General features: G+C 40.3%; 1 protein-coding gene across 1 annotated transcript in view; it reads right to left on the reverse strand.

Annotated features, from left to right (window-relative positions):
- The window catches only part of SLC49A4 (solute carrier family 49 member 4), a 72,121-nt gene that overhangs the window by 47,127 nt on the left and 3,422 nt on the right, over positions 1-21,572 (reverse strand). Inside the window, exon 2 of the mRNA XM_054208021.1 lies at positions 3,926-4,019. Coding sequence (XP_054063996.1) covers positions 3,926-4,019 — 94 coding nt within the window. The remainder of the gene's footprint in view (positions 1-3,925; positions 4,020-21,572) is intronic.

The following is a 21,572-nucleotide window of genomic DNA, read 5'->3' on the forward strand; positions in this document are numbered from 1 at the left end:
TATTAAGTTCTAATAAATTGCTTAATTTATATATTCAATACAAATGACAAATTATGTTACATCCTTTACTTCCATGTCTCTAATTATCCTGTCTTTCAAAACACTTTAAGAAGTCTTGCATCACATGGTCAGTCTTAAAAGCCACAGATTTATGGCTATGGGCTGATTTCATCATTTATTTCCTTCTTTCTTACCTGTTTCAGCTCACATAGCTTTTTGCCTAGATTTATTATTTTACAATTATACAGAAGTCCTAAGCTGTATGTAAATCTATTGCTAAACACATAAAATGAGATAAATACAAAGTGTTACATGAAGGGGGGAAAAACCAATCTGGTCTATAAAATAAAAATGGCCTCTTAGTAACTGTTAATACTCAGGATAAAATAATCAAATTTAAAAAGAATGCAATGAAAATATTCCCTCAGTGCCAAGTAGTAGTCAAAAAGGAAAGGACTGGGCCTGGAGATACAGGCAAAAAAGCGTTAGCGATGCTCTTGCAACCTTCAGGGAACGGAAGAAGGTACAAGTTCAGGAATGGTACAATTTGATAACATCTTTTTTTTACGTTCTATATAATTTACATTAATTATGAACTAAAAAAAACAGGTGTGGCAAATGAGGTTTTCATAACATTTAGAAAGGAGTAATAGTTTGGGGGTTTATTTTTAGAAGTCAAATTCACCATCACATATCTGGCACATTTGACAAGCCCAGATGTGTGTGGTACGTAAGAAAAACTCTCTTTAACCTCCTTGTCTTTATGATACACACATTAATGTCACAGGTTAGTGGGCTGAGGAGGAAAGCAGGTAAGAGCATAGGTGTACGTGAGAGGGACTTTACTAGCCCATGTATAGGTTTGCTCCTCAAACACAGGTCCACGCTTCCTCATTTTTGCCTGCACTCCCACTTCAGCCTTCACTGAATTTATGCGGTTCTGGCATGGATTCCCAGTACGGTTTTAGGTCACACTGGCAGAGAACGAAAATTCACCATAAGGAACAGCTGCTTCAAGAGACACAGTCAAATGCGCAGCCCGAATTCTCCCTCATACAAGTCACACACATACATGGGCACCAAATGAACTGGAAACAGAGGTTAAGGTTTGTGTTTAAAACATGAGTCAGAGAGCTGGAGATAGTCTGCTGTTCCACACTAGAGCCAAAAGAATAATTACAGACTAGAAAGGAGCTTAAGAACGCACTTGGATATTACAGGTCTGTGTGAGATAAGGAGCACAAAGCAGTCAGGATTAAATGTCAGTCTTAACGGTGATTTCCTCACGTCTCTGATTGCTCTGATAGGCAATGGGCTTTAGTAGCTCTCCTTAATGTTAAATTACAAGAGCTTAGGGAGCAGAGACAGCTACAAAGTAGAAAAAGCCCTAAACCCTGACAAACCTCATAAACGTTCTTCTAATTTTATGTATCTTAACTCTGACATAATTGTCCCATGGAAATCCTTCAGTATATTACTGCAGATTATCCGGCAACTGAAGGAACACATTAGGAAACATGCAAAAGCATTTAAAGACATTCCAGTTACACTGGCTTCTGAAATGCTCCAATATTAGCTTGCGTGGGATCTTGTCCATCCGAGTGGCTCTGTAATGTTCAAACTGTCATATTAATGCACATACACATTCAGAGTAAGCGCACAGTTTAGTGCTCAGCCATTTGTTGCTAATTCATTAAGCAGTAATGCTCATCCCAAAAATATTATTTTATTTGGTATCATGCTTCAAATAATCGATGAAAATTGGCCTTAAGTCTTAGTCCCCAAAACGATGTAAGTTACATTGCACAGCCTGTACAATTACTTACAATGTCTCAAGAAATCTTCGCTGAAAACCATCCTTGTGCTTCACACCATTAGCTATAATTAATTCTCTCTAGATTTTTAGTCAAACTGTGTAAAAAGATCAAACTACTTCCTCAGGTAGAGCTGCAATTCTTAAAAAAATTCTCTTTTTTTGGCTAAGTAACCAAATTTATCAATTTCAGCTGGAGATGACGCATATTTTCACAGCATGAATAAATGAAATAAGTAACCTTTTCCATTAGGATTCTGCTCGTGCTTTTTTATTTCCCCTATATGCTTTTCAATAAAATGTATCATTATATTTTATACATCTCATCCGACTCCACAGCCTTTCTTTACCGAGTTAAAGAAGTTGTTTTTTGAATGTTTCTTCTTAAGCATTCATTTCACCCTTCTCCCAGATCCCATCACTGCAGTTACACTGGAAAACCTTGTTTAAAGGTGATCAAAGTGTGTGGAAATTCTCCTTCCTACTCCCCATATGATACCTCGCATCAAAATCTCACTTGGGAATTTCTTCTTAAGTTCTTACCATCTTCATTATTACTTTGGTAAAGCCTAGGCCCACATAAGTCTTTTGGCATAAATTGATAAATTAAAAGCGACATAAGACACCACATTTCATTGCATTTAAACCATGTAGCCAATTTAAAAGATATATATAACTAATCCAACATTGGTCGGAACTGATGAACTGGATAGTGAGCATCCCTTAGCATCTTGAGAAAAGGTAAAACAAGGGCACAATGAGGATTGCTCTTCCTTAATCATACGTTTTTACCCTAAATAGAAAGGGTCACTGTGATCATCAGCATAATACGGTTAGTTCAGCCTCCCCTGCTCACAAAGTCCTTGAACACCACATTGAAATGGGCAATGCTGTTGGCAACTAACATCTGGAGCACCCTGGGTTTCCTCATATGCTCACTAAGCACCTAGGAACCGAAATACTCACCACGCTGCACTCAGTTTACTAAGCCAGCGTTACATACTAGCTACTTACTCCTGATCGGGGCTGGTTTTACAATCGATGTGTTTTTCACATTCTCAGTCCTCTGAACCTATTCCCCCCCCCCTTTTTTTTTTTAACCTGTGACATTTAGTCACCTGCCTTCTACTTCACACCAAACATTTTCTTTCTCAACTTAAATGTTTCTGAGTTAAGTTTCCAGGGTAAGCAACACTAAAGGAAAAAATGGAATTTGCTGAAATAATACAAGGGCTGCCTAGAAGTTGACTACAATTGAAGGGGAAAAAACATACAAACCTTTTATAAATATTTTTTTCTTGGTGCTTACATAACTAGTGAAGATCTAGTGCTACTACTATTTTTAAAGAAGCAGAAAAACGTAGTAGTTCCTGTACTCCTTCCTCTTTCAGCATGAAAGGCAAAACAAAGATAAGCGAACAACAAGCGATCCGTATTCCCTGGCTGCACACTAAGGATGCGGCTCCCGTACTTACCGAGGATTCCTGGGCTCATGATACATTGATGGGGCAACTGAATTGTTTGGATTGTGTGATTTTTAGGAAGTAATCTGTCTCTATCGCAAACTCTCAAATTGGATGTGTACAGAAAACATTCGTTTCAACCACAGAGAAAGCCGAAGACTACTTTGGAATGCACACTGGAAGAGACTACATGAAAAAGCCATTTTGCATGAATTCATCTGGTTGACTGCACAATCCCATATATCCAATATGAGAAACATGAACTAATTATTTAACATTTGCATATAAATTACATATTTGGGGGTTTTGTGGCATGGTTCCCTGTGTGATCTCGGGCCAGTTTCTGAACCTCTCTAAATCTCTGCTTCCTTGTTTGCAAAACAGATTAATATTAGCTATGCAGGATGGGGTGAGGCTTAATTAACTCAAGTTTGTAAAGGGCTTTCTGATCTTCAGATACTATCTAAAAGAAGGACTAGAAAAATCCATTTAAGAAGCAAGAAGCATGTAAGCCCACGTCCACACAACAAACATTTGTTTCATCAAACCCATGCAGAAAATTTGTACTAACATTTCTTTGCCGTAGCAGCAAAAATTACGTTGGCAGAAAGCATAAAATATGTATATTAAAAATAACTGATTCACTTACTTCTTCCTAATTTCTAGGTCCGAAACTGGAACACATCTCAGGCCAGCTCCCAATACCATGAGGGATGATGTTAGTAACACAGTCACCCTCAGACCTAAGATGAAAAAACAACAGTATTTTACAAGTTAAGTCAGCAATGTTGCAAAAAAATGCGTTCCCTAAATATATATATTTATACGCAGTCTCACAAAAGTAATTCATATCTCTTTCAAGTCATAAACACTTTGGTGCTGATATGAATTACAGATACATTATGAAATCCTGTGTTATTTTCTATACTTACACTCCAGAATTACAAAGGCTCACTCTTGGCATACTATCGCCCAGGATTGTATCCAAAATCTTACAGACATTCTTGGAAGTGAAAAGTGATAATAAAAGTATCATCAAGATGTACTGTGTTTCCTTTAGAATTAGAAGCATCAGGGAATCCGCTCCAATGTGTGATCTGAAATCTAGGTAGATCCAAAGAACAATGTAGACTTGTACATTCTTTTCCAACCACTTAATGAGTGCAGACACAGCACTGTTATTGTTTTCTTTCCTAACGCAGAGATGCATTTCATCCTGAAGAAATAACTATTTATTCAGGGGGAAAAAAGTTCAAGTATTTTTTTGCAGTCCTTGCAATTAGGCCAGGTTTTCGCTGCGCTCAGCTCAAATTGTCAGAGGACGTAAATATAGTACATTAGAAAAAAGCTACAATTGACTGATTCCTCGAATATGTTTTTTTCCTCATACTGTGATTCTCAACTGAGAAGCACTTAGATTAGAAACAACTTTATCTTAGTGGTGCAATTCCTTTTGCCCGCGGTTTGCTTGCTGCTGCTAAGGTGTTTCCATCAGCAGCAAACAGAAAGAGAACAGTGACAGCTGAGGGGCTTAATCTCCAGAATCTTGTAAAACACCAAAATCATAAATATGCACAATTAAAAACCGCTGATACAGTCTATATCTGTGAAGTCATAAAACTTGGAAACAATTTCACAGCAACAAACAGAGAATAAAGGGCTTCCATGTTCTTAGCAGAACATAATAAAAACAATTAAATGCTGACAAACGTGCAGTATCTCTAACTTCAGGTAAAACTAGTAACTACCCAAAACACAGACTGAAAAAGAACAAGTCCCTATGATAACTCACCTAACAAACAAATTATTTTGATTGTTTCTATAACCAACAATTTTCAGAGAAGCACTCCCTCTATGTTAATGACTCCTGTAATCAGCACAATTCAACCAGCACTTGCACTACACATTTTGTCTCCATGTGAATTTTATGGGGGGGTTTTAGATCACGTATTTTACCAAAACGTAATTTCAGTGGTTGAGACATCACTTTGCTCTCATTGCCACAGCTCTTAGTGAACTTCATTCATGGGTGTGCAACTCCTTGTGCTGGACACTGCACAGACCGAATCAAAGACGGCTCCTCTCTCCATCAACCTGGCCCAAGTCAACCCAAACAAAAAGTTGCCAATGCAAAAGGTTTTATGAAATGGACGCGTGACTTCCTTTGGTATGGCTCAGTCATTAAGGAAAGGAATGCAACCGGCAGTCCTGCAACTCCAAAGGACACCTCACAACCCTGATGCCCCGGAGAAGTATCATCAGCTGAGAATATTTGTTTCCTTGAAGGATTTCCAATGCCTGTCCAGACTTACTTGCTTGACTCTGTGCTCAACCAGCACTTGTTACTGTGAAACTAGTTTTTCAAGTATGAGTGTTCAGAGAGCCCTAACTAAATGCCCGGATAATAGGGCTGTTCAAAATCCTGTTTTTCTTCATGTTTGCCAGGCCACCCCATGAGCCTTCATGCCATGCTTAACCCCATATTACCAAACTACAGACGTTGTGGGGGTAATCATTTGTATCAGGATTACGTATATGATGCTTTTGCCTCTTCTCCTGGGAAATGAATCTCTGTGAGCATTGCTTTTTTGCATAATGAGAACTTGCGCGCAATGAGAATTGTAATTTTATTGATGGAAAAAAATCAAAACACAAGTCTTTTAATTGAAAAATTTACAGTGTTCCATTTGGAAATGCTGCTGCAATGATTCAGGAAAGGTCTAGTGATGTACATATCACCTTCATATTTTCCATGTAAACCATGGTCTTTTTGAATTGCATGTCGCAAAACACGGCACATTCTGCCTTCTGGGAGACACAAGTACAGAGCCAGCCAGCATGGAAGGTCCTGCTCACGGGCACAGAAGGTCCTGCCACAGGAGGCACAAGGCAGGTGCAAGCCCAGGGCACAGCAGTTAATGACTGTTAGACAGACATTTCAGTTTAAATCACTGCAGGAGATAGGATCATAGAATTGTTAGGGTTGGAAGGGACATTAAAGATCACCCAGTTCCAACCCCCCTGCCGTGGGCAGGGACATCTCCCACTAGACCAGGTTGCTCAGAGCCCCATCCAGCCTGGCCTTAAAAAATTCCAGGGATGGGGCATCTACAGCCTCTCTGGGCAACCTGTTCCAGTGTCTCACCACCCTCATGGTGAAGAACTTCTTCCTAACGTCCAGTCTGAATCGTCCCATCTCTAGTTTTAATCCATTCCCTCTAGTCCTACCATTACCCAACATCCTAAAAAGCCCCTCACCAGCTTTCTTGTAGGCCCCCTTAAGATACTGGTAGGCCACTATAAGGTCTCCTCGGAGCCTTCTTTTCTCCAGACTGAACAACCCCAACTCTCTCAGTCTGTCCTCATAGGAGAGGTGCTCCAGCCCTCTGATCATCCTCGTGGCCCTCCTCTGGACACGCTCCAGCACGTCCGTATCTTTCTTGTAGTAGGGGCTCCAGAACTGGATGCAGTACTCCAGGTGGGGTCTAACGAGAGCAGAGTAGAGGGGGAGAATCACCTCCCTTGACCTGCTGGCCATGCTTCTCCTGATGCAGCCCAGCATGTTCCAAATCAAAAACTATATAATTTTTAATTAAAAAAAACACACCAAACCAAAAAAAAAAAAACCAACCCAAAACAAAAAACACAAACCAATAAAAAGTTTAAATTTAATCTGCAGAAAGGTTTCCTAAGAAAAACAACATGCAATTCAGTGAAAACTGAATTGGATGCCGAAGTGTTCCCCCAGTCCTAAGTTTTGGCTTATCTTTAATGTCAGCCTTAGACATCAGGTAATTTTATTTTAAAATTATCAGTTAAAGCCTCACACAATCATGTATGTTTGATCTCTCCAAACATTCCTTGAAGTCCTCATTTTGAATACTATATACTGTAATGTTTTGATCGCACAGATTATTCTTTGGCCTTCTCCCCCCCTACCTTAACATGTAAACACACCCCTAAAAATACTTCCGGTTAAAGCTGCATGTTGAAAATTATGACATCCAAATAAACAGGTAAAAGACTCACAGACAAGCAACATGTTAGATATTTTCATTGCTAATTACATGATATGTTTCTACCCTCTATGCACCTTCCCCTTCAATTTTGCTTTACATTTTAACTCTCTGAATCCATCCTCTTTTTCATCTTTGTTAGAAATTGGCCTTTAATATATTTTTATAGTTCTTTCAGTATTTTTGCTTTGAACGTTGCAGTGGTCCTTAATCTGAATTGGGCATCTTGTATCACTCTAAAAAGTGCACACCAGAGTGTTTCAGATCGCAGCATGCATCATGGGGACAACAAACCAAAGTAACCAACCAAGTCTGAAAAAAAGCCTGTGAGCCCTCCAAGAAATTATTTCTCTATCTCAAAAGATGTAAGTAATTCACACAAACAAGGTTTCGAGTAGGTGTAAAATTAAGTTCATTAATTTTACCCTATAAACGCAACCAGTAACCGGGGTGTGGGGGTGTGGGGGTGTGTGTTACAAATTAAAATCCATCATCCAGTTTCCAATCCCCTTCTACCAAAGGGTTCTGACACATGGACGGAAAGGGAAGAAGCTTCCTAAAAGGGATTTTCTGCCAATGGAGGAAGTTTTCCGCTCTTCGCAGCCTTTCTTGTTGCCGTTGCAAAACCTCTTGGCGGAGGCTTTGGGCCCCGCAGGTTGCACTGGCTGCTGAGCAAAGCATGGCCATGGTCAGAATGGCCAAACGTCATTGGCAGTAACAGAAAAGTCCAAGCTAGCAGCAGAAATTGAGTCAGTAATAAAAAGACACATTAATTATCATTTATGAGTGAAACAGTCGATATTGTTCAACTGTTTAACCCTCCTGCGGCTAACAAGACACTCTGCTTTACAACTTCAGCAGCCCACGCTGCATTTGCTGGTTTTTATTTCTCTTTAAAACAACTACCCCCAAACTCCTGCTGCTATTACAGATTTAACACAAACTCTCAACCCACAATCCTCTTAACTCCCCTGCAAAACACAGACTTTCAGTCCTGCCAAGACCATGTTGTACTAGCAAACCTTGATGTTTACCTGTGCCCATGGCAGGGGGTTGGAACTAGATGATCTTTAAGATCCTTTCCAACCCAAACCATTCGATGATATGCTGACCGGTGGGACGTTTCTAGCTAGCCCACAAGCTTTCTTTCTGGGAAAGCAGCTGCTGCAGCAACACACATGGCAGGATGAACCCAGGCCCCGCCATCACCCGCAGCCCAACACAGAAAATGGGCAAAACCCAACACACCATGACGTGGTCTCGCACCGGAGTCGGAGGCAGCAGCCACCAGTGGCACCCAGCTGCTCTTCAGCTCCCTCACAACAATGTCAGGCGACGGCATCCAATACGTAGGTGTTGCTAACCCCCCCAACTCTGCCAGCACGCCTTACTTTCAAGATACTTTTTAAAGTACATGAAAAGAAAATTCTTCCCCCCGCCCTCCACACACTGCATTACTGACTTGTAACCCAGTTAAGTGATTTAGTATGCCCAGTTTAATAAGAAACTTAGTAAAGGATGCTGTACAGCTACAATGAACTCCTCATTCCAACTATTTACACATTATCAGTTTGTTATTCAGAAAGAGAACATGATCAACAACCGCTTAATGCTTTTGTAAGCTTTTGAGAAGTATGACCGTTCCTTCTCTCGCCCGTAAGTCACCCATTACAATAAAACATCATAAAACACGTAACTGAGAACGTTTGTTTGTAAAAAACAAAAAACACGTTTGTTTGTAAAAAACAAACCCTTACACAAAACACACTTCAAGGCAAAATTGCCTGCACGCTCAGAAGTGGAAGTTTCTACTTCTGCTGTCTAGTGGCAGCAAACGCCCTGTGCATCCCCTGGCTCAGGCCGGTGTTTGGCCGCATCCCGGCTCCCCAGCCACTGCCACAGACACCTCTACTTCAGAGCATCACACAAATGGCAGACACTGTTTGGGTTTGGGTTTTCCCCAGCCTCCTGATGAAGGAGGAATTTTCCTAGGGGCAAAATTCCAGTTGGACACGCAGAACAGTCACTTTTCACCTTTCTGCTAAGATGAATGGACGTTTGGCCAGGGGAGAGGCTGCCGGATTCAGCCCCTGCCTGGCACGGCAGCAGTGGGTTTCCCTCGCACAGCTCACGCATCCGGCGCTCGGATGCATTAGCATTTGAGGGTTTTCCTTCCCTCAGCTGCAGATACTAAAATCAGTCCTCACAAATACAGGATACGACAAGGCTCTAATTAGAAGCAAGTGACATCAGCCTGCTGCACATTTTCACACTTTTTAAAGACCAGGCTGGAAGCAAGAACGGTCCCTTCTGACACTGAAATGAGAGCATTTTAATTTGCTTAATGACTCTACTACTATTTTGACTAAAGCATATCTAGCTAAATAAAAAGTTTTAAAAATGCTCCCTTGATGCAGACACATCAGGAAATGAAAAACTCAATTTCAACAGCCATTCCAACAATTCACTGTTAAATTGAGCTTTTCCTTTCAATTTAAAGTAAATTCACTTGTCAAACAAATTCTTGCTTTGCCTGCCTTTCCTGACAAAATGAAGTGCAGGATCTTGCATTTTTTCTTCTATGAAGTTAATGTATAACAAACAGCCTTTACCTTCGGTTTCAGAAAGGAAAGCACTGACCTCCAAGTCTTTTACAGTTTTTCTTTAGTTCTAGAATTGTTTTTGTCTTGTCTGAATACCCTCCTTACTGTTTAATCATCCTTTTTAAAATGGATTTTTCTTTGCTGGATACCAATTGTGCATTTTATAGCAAAGGTCTGTTTCTCTTCCTCCTTAATGTGTGCCTTTACACTTAGCCATAATAAAACAAAAGCTTGTTTAAACATCTCACTTTATCAGGGAATCCTGAAAGCTCTCCACAGAGTCCCTACTTCATCATTATCTACTGCTCCAGAAATCTTTGTATTTTAAATGTAATTCAAGCAAAATTATACTAATAGCTGTGCCATTTACTCTCACAAGATCAGTTATCCTTGTCATGATTAAAATGCCAAAAAAAAAAATTGCTACCTTTCTACTACACACAATGAATAAAACTTCTGTTGTGCCTGCACTTTGCTGAATTGACTGCTGTCATTAAGGACGATAAGCAGCAATCCTCTTTCAGAAGAAACATCCTCGCATCAAGCAATACAATTCTCATCCTTTTCACTGATGTAAAAAGACTTCATAGCTAAGATGTGCTCCCAATCTTTCCGCTAACACATGGAACAAACTCGAAAAATCAGCGTATCGGGCCTGCCTTGGATTCCACAAAAGCACTTGATTGCAGAGGAGCATAAATTGTGTTTGGAAACTCAATGGAAAATAAATACGTTATCAAGAATAGCATCAACTACACTCGGAACCAACAAAGACCCCACGCAAGAGAGAACAACTACCATCTCATATGTGACTAATCAAAAATTACTCCTAGTTTGATGGCCAAGACGTCATGGGGTGCCATTAAGCACAACATACATGATGCTGATGCTTCTATTATCTTCCCGTCTTTCGTAAGCATTTTAAAATGTATTTTAATCCCGTATTTTTAAACAAACTGAAGCCAATTGTTTCCATCTGTTCCCCTGGCTCTATGTGGCACTACCAAAGTAGCATCCAAATTTCACCTAAAAAGGTTTAGGACTTTTTTTTTTTTTTCCCCTGATTGAAAATAAAGCAAACTCCCAGTGACCTCATTTAAGCATTCTGCAAGACAGGTCACAGCATCCTTCTGGTATCAAGTAGTAAGAATCAAGCTCTAATAGTAAGAGCCAAGCTCTATCATACAGGAGTTGTTTGAAATAAATTAGACCCCAAACTACATTTGTGTTGTCCCCCCTAACCCCCAGTCTTGTCTAGGATACAAAAAGTAGACCTTTTCCTGTATGGATCCTTCCAGTGGAGGACTGCACAGCAAGAGCAGATTCCACTAGACAGTGTGCTCCAATTTCCATCTGACATCAACAGTAGGCAGATTGGGATCCCCAGACAAAATATGTACTAGAAATCTCTTGAATTCTAGATGTAGGAGGTACATTTCTCTCTATAATTTCTTACAGCTGTTGTAACAGAATCAGGCAGCAACAGTTGCCCAGTTAACATCCAGGCTATCAGGAGTTAGAAATTTCATATAAATTAATTTATTGCAAAAATTAAATTCAAGGAAACAATCTTCGTAGGTACAAACGCAGCACCTTCAACTGAAACAGTTCCTGCGGTTTGATATACACTTTCTAATCAAGGTCAGAAATTCAGAAGAGCCAATAACCCAGAAGCATCATCACCAGCGATGCAGGGGAACCCACAGGGAAGTCCCTGCCAAATGAAGAAGAGCGAGCAGTGCCAGGGACCAGATCTAACCCAGAGATAAAGTTATTTCTGCTGCTAGCACTTGTTGGGCCGACACAGCAAGACTGCGTGCAAAACTGAAAATATGGCAGCCAACACACTCATCCCCACTGGTCCTTTTTTCAGTTTAACTCTCAGATGAAAAACATCCTTTCTCTGCAGAAACATCATCATGTGAGTCTTTATAATAACAGCATCACTTGTGATTTATGAGGTTAGTTAAGAATCTTGTAAAAAAATCCCAATATAATGAAGAGACTCAAAGCAAAAAATTTAGCTAGCCAAGTGTTTTGGAGAGAAGACAGTCACCTCAGGGGAAATGACCGAAGATGTGTAACAACTAAAACAGATATAGAAGCTGCTAGGACGTAATTGTGAGAAGCAAAGCTGCAATTGAGAATTATAATGACAATCACACAACCACCCCACAATTCCTGAGCTGCTGCGTCTTTCTGTACGTGCATCCTGATTGTGAGTGAACCAAAATACTTAACGTATTCACACTCTGACTGCTCTGCTCACTTCTGGTTTGTATTGTAAATACTCTTCTTGCTTTACAGGTTTTTTGGTTGGGTTGGGTTTTTTTGGTTTTGTTTTGTTTGTTTTTCCTTAACATTCATTAAAGCATATTAAAATCATTATTTTTCCATTTACTCTAGATACAAGAATTTGACTGCATCTGTTAGAAGGAAGAACAAGCTATCACAACCACATCAGGAGGATGCAGTGTGCTTTTGTCTCGTTTGCATCAGTTAGGTCAAGAGAATACGATCAGTGGACCCATCCTGTTTTAACATTATCGCAGTATATCAGGCAAGCACATAATCTCTAAAAAGATGTCAAGGAACGTACAGCTTAATTCTCCAACTCTATTCCTCTAAACTTAGTTGTTACAAATTTAATGACCCAGGTTCCTCCATGGTGTCTTACAGAGTTAGCCCCACGAACATGGATATAATCACAGTTGGTGGCAGACTGCAGCTGGAAATACAAAGTATTTCAGAGTTTGTGCAGCAGTTCAGAAGTTTGGTATTGTAAATAACATGGTCTTGATTTTAAGAACTGAACAGGCTTAGTCTGAGCTTTTGGATATATGAAAAGGTAGTTTACAAGTATTGAAGTTTCCTTTCCATATGTGAGCTAAGGATTTTGAAGCACCCTAACAGTTTAACATCAACAATGGAAAAACAAATGGCAAAAGATGCCGATTAAAAATCTGCACTGCAAACTCCTACCAGTGTTGTAAATTCTATTTATCAGTCCAGAGACTGACATTTTGCCTGAACAGATAAACAAAGCACTGAGTTGAATGGTATTTGCCTGCAGATGAAAATGCTGATTTTTAGAATCAGTTTTACACTCTTTACTAAAATATCTCCTATTCTTTAATACCATGTTTTTTAACTTCAAAGGAGACCAATTATTTTAGCTGTTTATTGATATTACTTTTTACTGCAGAGAGCATCCATTTTATCTGCAACTAATCCAAGTGTGATGAACCTCTATTAATCCTTGCAGAGCGCCTCCGAGAGAAGAGAGCACTGCCCTGGGGCAGTGGGACCTGCATCTCTCAACATGCCTTATGAAATTGGGCAAGCCATTTATCTTCTGCTCCACTTTTCCCTTTCTTTTCCCCCCTCTGCCTTGTTTATTCAGGCCATAGGCACAAGGAAACAGCAGCCAGTCTCACCATTAGTATTAAAAAGGCTAGTAAATCAGGTCTTCTCCTCACCTGGGGTTCAGTGCAGTGCTGGGATACAATAAAAAAAAATAAAAATGAAAATGAGCCATTTGAGTGCTTACTAAATCTGTGAAATTAATATACAAATATTTGTAAGAGTTGTTCTTTCTTCCTTCAACTCAGGTACCTGCTTTCTACTCTCAACTCCAATATTTACTGAAACAGGAAGATATCAGTGAATAATTAAGTCCATCTTTGCCATTTGATAAACTGAAAAACTATGTACCAGGACATGCATGTGCTAGTATATACATACAAAGATACAGAGCAACTGACAAAAACAGCTAATAATGCAGTCAGGGACTAAACCTCTTCATTAATTTGGAAGCTAAATTATGGATGCTTATTAAAAAGTTGAGAGACAACGAGTACAAGGCAACAAGACTTCACTCTAGTTCTCGCTGTTGTATTCCTGGACGAACACCGACAGCCCAAACCAGGGGGAGGGAAGCTTTTTCTTCCCACTCATTTCAAGGACTCCCGATTGCACAGCAGGCTTAATTACCACACAACTAACTACAGATCCTTACCTGTGGTGACAGAGAGGAAAAACAATCTCTCTTGTACATATCTATCAGGGAAGATGTTCTGTCATTACCTTAGTGGTACGTGCCCGCACTGCCCAACAGTGCATGAAATTCTTCATTTTAAGAAATACAGAGGCATTTTGCTTTGCCACAACAGAGCATCAAGAAGCAGCCATGCAGCAAGATTGGCAACCGCCCTAAATACTGCCTAGTGCATCTGCTAAGCGGGACACTAAGTGCAAAGTTTCTCCTTTTTAATATCCCTGCTGTGAGTTGAGGTAAAAGAGAGCCTTAACAGTCCCACTGACGTAATATCCATGTGGGTCTTGTGACTTGGAGGAAAGGTCACTGGACTGAGCTTTCAGTTTTCCTCTCTGTGAACCGTTTCAATGCTACTTTAACATTAAAACGCATCAGGCACTATTGAGGGTACATAGCTGATCCTAAAAGACACCCTTTGCGGCACTGTAACGGGTCCTAAACCCACTACATTTTTTAAGGCTCCTGATCAACTCTTTAGGTTCACATGATTAATCAATTAAAATATAACAACTCCACCTTTCTCAAATATTCAAAAGGAATGCATTCATCAAAAACAACCAAATAAACCAGAAAGTTTCTAAATGCAGTTGTATGTGATGTCTTGTATTCCAGAAAAACACCGGCAGACTTTGCAAAAAGCGGAAGACCTCTCACTTTCAAAACACATCATTCCCTCAGGCTGAGTCACACGCATCTCCAGCTTTAAAAAGAGGAAAAAAATCTAAAAATCCTCTCTCCTACGAATCTGCATGAGAAAGCTTAATTTGTAGCTTTTGAGGAAGTTGGAGCACTGATCACAAGCTTCTGCAGCATAATTATAGTTACAGCACGGCTACAGAGCCACAATAGCACAGGCACGTGAGAAGCATTAAAAAGCAGAATTATGGCAGGAAGTGATGGAATAGCTCTGAACGTCACCACTGAGAGAAAACCAGAGCAAGCCACAATTTCCCTTGCCCCAGGATTATAACTAACAAAATTCTTAAAGAAACTTGTACTGGCAAGGTTTTTGGTCTGCTCAGCTGAGGCTAAACTGAGTTGCCACTGGGAGAACTCAAACAACGTAACAGGACGAGGGGTAATGGGCACAAGCTGGAACATAGGAAGTTCCAACCAAATATGAGAAAAAAACTTCTTTACGGTGAGGGTGACAGAGCACTGGAACAGGCTGCCCAGGGAGGTTGTGGAGTCCCCTTCTCTGGAGGTTTTCAAGACCTGCCTGGATGCAGTCCTGAGTGATGTGCTCTGGGCAATCCTGCTTTAGCAGGGGAGTTGGACTAGATGATCTCTAGAGGTCCCTTCCAACTTTGAGAAATTCCACGAAATTCTCCAAGAAAATTTGCAAAATATTCTAACAGAGAATTACTGAAGCATTATGTTTCTTCAATTTACTTCTGCTTATCTCAGCACTGATTTTGGTTTTTTGGGTGGTTTTAAACCAAATATTTTTGTTTGCAATGTCAAACTATAAATTTTCACAACAGAGACCACTATTTTAGGACCTGCATTATGAACTATCTACTTCTGCTCGGGAAAGGCAAGCAAATACCCATTTTACATGGCTCCTTTCCCATAAGCAGGGCATTTCACACCAGAAAAAAAAAAAAAAAAAAAAAAAAAAAGAGAAAAAGGTAGAAAGCGGCAATGCAGAAAATATCCAAACTTTATTAACAAGTAATGAACCTCATTTCTGCATTCACTTCAGGTTTGTTTTTCACTCCTAAAACATAACATGAAACTAACACCTAAACCCAACATCGGCCAAAAATAATGAATAAAATTTGTTTTGTTTGTGCAATGGTAATACTGTGATTGGAATTTAGAAATCAGTAAAGCTGGGTTAGTTCAGCATTATCAAATGAAAATGTTCTTTCTTTGTTTGTACTTACTTTCTTCTGCTAGGAAAAATAAACAATATCATATTAATTCTTTAAAGGAAACAGACTCGGTTTTCTTTAAAAGAAGATTCTGCTTTTACAGGTTGAAGCCTACTCTTTTTTCTCTTTAAAGGAATTATAAACTAATAGCTAGAAATTATAAATACAGTATAAACACACAGCTAGCAAAACGAATGCATTACAACTTTCCAAAGTACTTTACTACTTCAATAATAAAAATCTATGAGAGAGCCCAAGGGACTTTGATAACAGTGGAATTATTGTTGCCATTTCTGTTATAGAAGTTAGCATCAGCTACCTTTATGTAGCACGGCTGACACACTGTCAAAAACTTCTAGAAGAAAGGAGATAAGCAAAATTTAAATATTTTTAAAATGCAGCAAGGCAGTGGAAAACATAATGGTATTCTAGTGTTTTCTGTCCTGTTCTGCCAGGGCTTCCAGAAGGGGTGAGGCCACAGTAGCCATATCCACCCCAGCATCCCGCTGGTGCCTCCATCAGGAGGCCAGACATCCATCATCACCAAACACATGCAAGAAGGAACAGCTGCCCTGTCTGTGTTGGCAGCGTCCGGGGAGCCCCGCAGGGAGCAGGCGGCCGTGGCCCGGGGTGTCTCGGGGCTGGGGAGGGTGAAGGACAAACGAAATACCCCCTCTGGCCGATGAGAGGCACTGCCAGGCGCTGTTCAGAGGCAGAAGACTGGGACCTTGCTGGAGATAAGAAAAGGCAAGAAGGTCAATTGCATTCAAAGAGACTTCCCAGCTCCTGGTTTTAAAAGTGCATCTCAAGCCAGTTGACAAAAGCTGTGTTTTGCTGATCCATGGCTGTGGTGCTGTGCAGGCAGCCCAGGAGGGATGCAGGCACCCACCAGCTGCTAGCTACCTAAGTCCTGTTTACTATCGCCTCTTGTTTGCTGGAGAAGACTCTCAGTGTCCTTTTCCCTGTGCCTCCTACTCGTCTCGTTCCTCCACCTCTCCCAACCCCACCACTCCCTGCCCTCCAGCTCTAGATCTTGCTTCTGCAACTGTGCCTCAATGCTTCACCCACTACCTTGTCCCATTGTCTCCCCTTCTCTCCATCTCTTCCCACCTATCCAAGGGCTTTTCTGTCATCTGCTCTCACTCCTTTGAGCACTCAGCTTCTTGCATCCAACCTCTTCTACTTCTCAACAAGCAGGACGAGTGGAGGACAGAGGGAAATTGGAGGACAACATGGGCACAGCAGGAAGGAGACACACAGGTGTGGCAGGAGATAGAGAAGAGGAAACAGTCAGATTAGGAAGAATTTGGGTCAAGAGAGGGTTATGAGGAGTAGTGAAAATACACGATCATACAACAGGGGAGACATGGTACATAGCTGCGCTAGAATTACACTCTCCATAGTCAACTTCTAAAAGCTTATATTGACAAAATATCTTCCGAGCTGGAGCTGTGTCCTGACCCAGTTCCAGGACACTTAAGTGCTTTAATACTGCTAGTGTTAACAGCTGCATAATAAGAGTATGGGATTGTATTTTACACCGGTAAATGATTTCCCCATCCGTCAATTTGTCAACATCAAGGTACGGCAAGTTACACACCCCACGCTCAATGCACCAAAGCCTCAAGATAACGTTATCTTCACACAGACATTGCTATTCTCACGTGAGTTACACAATCATGTTAGGATTTTACTTTCCATCATGACAAAGTTGTTTTAAATCCAGCGTGCGGTTTCCTGATATTGTTCAGTATGTGGCATTTCAAACAGCTGTCCTAGCACCACTGCCCCAGCAGCAAAGAAGTGTGCTAAGAGTGCAAAGAGCATGAGAGTTGCAGAAAGGACAGTAATATAAAGATAAACGTCTGTGGAAACACAGTACAAAGCAGAGACTGGGGGTGACACCATCTAACAGAAAGAGCTCCAGAAGAGGACATCTGTCTACAGCCATGACTGATGCTTTCAACCCGACCTGGCCCATCAGGAGGTATGGGAAGTGCTGCTAACAATCAAGCTAGTATTGCTATGATGAATCATAGCCACATCAAGTTAATACAACTCATCAGATCCTAATTAAACCACTCTATGTTGCTAATCACTCTGTGTATCTCAAGTGGTCTTTTGCAGCATGCCTGACTCCAGTGAGGGTGGGCCAATCAATTCTCTAATGAGTCCTCACTTTGCAAGCACTTGCGCAAATGCTCTGTGGACTTTCATGCAGCTACAGTATATAAAATTAAACAACAACAGCTAAGTTCGGTCCAGTCTTCCATTATCTTTTCTTCTGATGGTGCAGAAAAGTGTCTGTGCAAACACACACCTCAGCAACTCATCAAAATAAGTTTTGTAAAATCAAGCTGATCAAATATCTGCTCTAGTGGGATTTACCTATATTCAGCTCTCTAATTGCTTCTTTCATCTTTCCACATGAAAAACAACGCTTCATCTCATCTCCCAAGATTTGTTAGCTTAGGAAAATTAATCCCTTTCACAGAATTTGATAGGTGTGGATCTGTATCACTTATAAGACAATGAAATATGCATCGTTCATAGCATGCAGTAGAAGATGTCCACAAGATGGGAGAGAACAGACTGAGGTAAAACTGATACTTTCCTTCAAACTTCTTTTGCATTTGCCTGCAGTGCATCAATCACCTGCCTTCTCACCAGATATATACAGTTTTTACTTCATATGAGTCAAAGCATTCTCTCCTCCCCCCCCCCTTTTCTTTTTTAAATTGAAGCTCTAAGTTCACATTTAGCTTTCATTAAATCCGAACGAGCCTTCTGCTGCTCTTGTTGGAGTTAACAAGACCTTTGCCATTAACATAAACGCTACTGAGTAGAATCAGTTGTTTATGATGAGAATACTCCCTGTAATCCCAGCATATTTCAGTCGAGCACCAGAAACATCACACTTTCCTTTCTCACTGGCTCCTTGCCATTCTACCCACATTTTCATACCTGTAAATTTTCCCATGGGTATTTCTTTCCTGTAGGCTGTACTAACCTACCAAAAAAAAAAAAAAAGAAAAAGCATAAACCTTTTCTATTGTTGAAGCGTGTAAATCCTTTTAGCTTGATCTCACCAAATTAATATAACTTATTAAAGTCTTACAACCTTATGCCAAGTCTTATCCTAGGCATCTTTAGCTGAGGCTCAAGCTTGAACTTGACCCATGAATTATCGAATTGGTCATTTTGAAGTATTGGCTACATATCTTGCAGTCATTCATCTAAGATAAGAAAAGTCTTATTCTGAGATCATGACAAAGAGAAGCTGCAAATGTGTTTCTTTGCCACAAGATAAAAACTCTCAGACTTTAAAAGCTCGCGATTTGTCTACTTTTTTCCTTCTGTTAACCAAAACTCCATGTGTTTATGATCACTTGGGACACAACAGAATTATGAATACTTCCATTAAAAACTCAGCATGTTCTTGTGACTGTCCATCTATGCCAACTGTGACACCTATCAGCAACTAGACCTACTGTAATTTTTCTAAATTATTAGTGATGTGCTCCAATTTACCTGAGAGCCTGAATGACAGACAAGGACCCTGAGATGCCAAGTGCAATGGAAACACCTAAGAGAAAGAAAGTCTTCCCCCTCTGTTGGCTTCACTTGACCATTCATGTTTCTACTGACTTTAGGAAAAACAACACTTTTCCCTTTTTGCTCTCCGTACCCACCTTCACATCTCTCAAAATAAAATGAAAGGCCTTTCACAAACACTTCCTAGATGAAAATCTAGAGGGAGAACAAGTTCACTTGAAGTCTTCTCCCTTCTGTCCAAGTGACCCTAGATGCGAGTTAGAGGAGTCCAAAGCTCCCCGAAAGCAAAATCAGTGCTTCCATGCGTGCAGCACACTGACAATCTGGGAACTTCAAACACAAAAGCTGCTCTGCAGAAGTCTCTTTATCCATCATGTGTAGTTTATTTTGTACAGAGAACAGTTATTAAGACATTTTATATTAGTAAGGCCTGATTTAGTACTCATACTCAATATTCATGACTATTTTGTCAGGCTGTATTAAAGGATTTAACCTCAAAATTCCCACGTGGAAGAGAGAAGAACTATCAAATGTCTTCGAGAGGGAAACTGAGAAGCATGATTTAAGAGACAGCAATGAAATCAAGAGTTTGCTATTCAGGAAAGGAATAACTATTCATACAAGTAAAAACATTCATGGTTTCAATAGACAAGCCAATCTCCATTAAAACCCAAAATCTGATTATTGAAGTTTTCTCTCTACTTCACAATTTAATCACTAGGATAACAATGCTATGTAAATTTAATTTCAGCAAAATAAAGTTACTAAGAATGTCTATGCAACCCATGTAACTATATACCATTTTATAAAAAAGGACCAAGAAATAGATTACATTTCACTTTTACAAGTAATATGTCACATTTCTTCAAACTCAGTATAAATCTGTTCACTGTATTTCAAAAATTAATGAAAAATATCTCCATTCTGTTCAATTTGTTTAATGTAAATTAGCATAAAGTATTTCATTCTTCATTGCCTCTTCTTGATTATATGGGAGCATAATGAAAACTGACAGCATATATTGCTTCTAGGTCTCACCTTGTAACTACGAACTTAACTAATAAAAAAAGAGGAACCAGATCCATAGAAGTATGTAAACTTCCGATTTTGAGTTAGATATATAAACACCCTAACAGTTCCGAATGCTTATATTTACCTTCCCAGGAAATGAAACACTCAAGGCACAAAACATCCATAAACACTCAAGCATCATGTGACAAATTGTAGCTAATTTTAATCATGTAAACAACAAGGGTCCATCCAACTGCACAATGAAGTAATTTCCCATTTAATTTCAGTCTTATTGAATCTCTAAAGGTAATTATCATTTAAAAAAAGGACTCTCTAACACTATTGCTAAAGAAAATACACCAGACAAGACACACGTAGCTCCATGGCACACTCAGTCTTTTGACCTTTCTTCACCAAGAAACCAACTAACCAAGAGAACACCTGTAATCCTGCTTATGGAAAAGGGTTTCAAACCTACTTCAAAATGGCACATATTCAAAAATGACACATGCAAACATCATTCCTGAATTTCAACACGCACCATCCCAGAACAGAGCTAGGAAAGGTTACGGATGCCACCACTGTGCCGATGAGAGCACCCAGCCAAGGAGCGTGGAAAGCCCCCCTGGCTCCCGAGGAAAAGCGCACTGGCAGGAGTCTCCAGGCAGCCAGAGGAAGCAGGAAGGCAGGGACAGAAACAGGGCTTGCTCCCCAGAGAAGAACTGCCAGCTGTGACACGTGAGCCTTGCCTTACAGAGACACCAGGTAAATCCAGACTTCCTCCAATGCCTCAAAGACTCTTTAAAATACAGTGTTAACACTCTTCCGAAAAATCGCCTATTCCTACGGAGTCTGTGCAGACCGTCAAGTAAGATTTTTTCACAAATACAGCCTTGTTAAAGGCCATCACTACGCTCCTGATGAAAATTCACTCTCAACTTCTTAAAAACCCAGGAAATCACTATAGATCTACAGGAACGTGGGCTTAGCCAACCCAGACTGTTCATCATGCTGCTTCAGACATCAACACCCGTTCTGGGGCATCGGAGCCCTCGGGGGAAGGCATACAGTTGCCTGTAGCATCTCCCACAGATGTTCCCCAGTGACACCATCTACACACCTTTCCCAGCCCACATATTCCCCCCATTCTCCAACCGCATTACCTGGGTCAACTGCA

The sequence above is a fragment of the Rissa tridactyla genome, chromosome 7 (genome assembly GCF_028500815.1).
Source record: "Rissa tridactyla isolate bRisTri1 chromosome 7, bRisTri1.patW.cur.20221130, whole genome shotgun sequence".
Taxonomy (NCBI): Eukaryota; Metazoa; Chordata; class Aves; order Charadriiformes; family Laridae; genus Rissa; species Rissa tridactyla.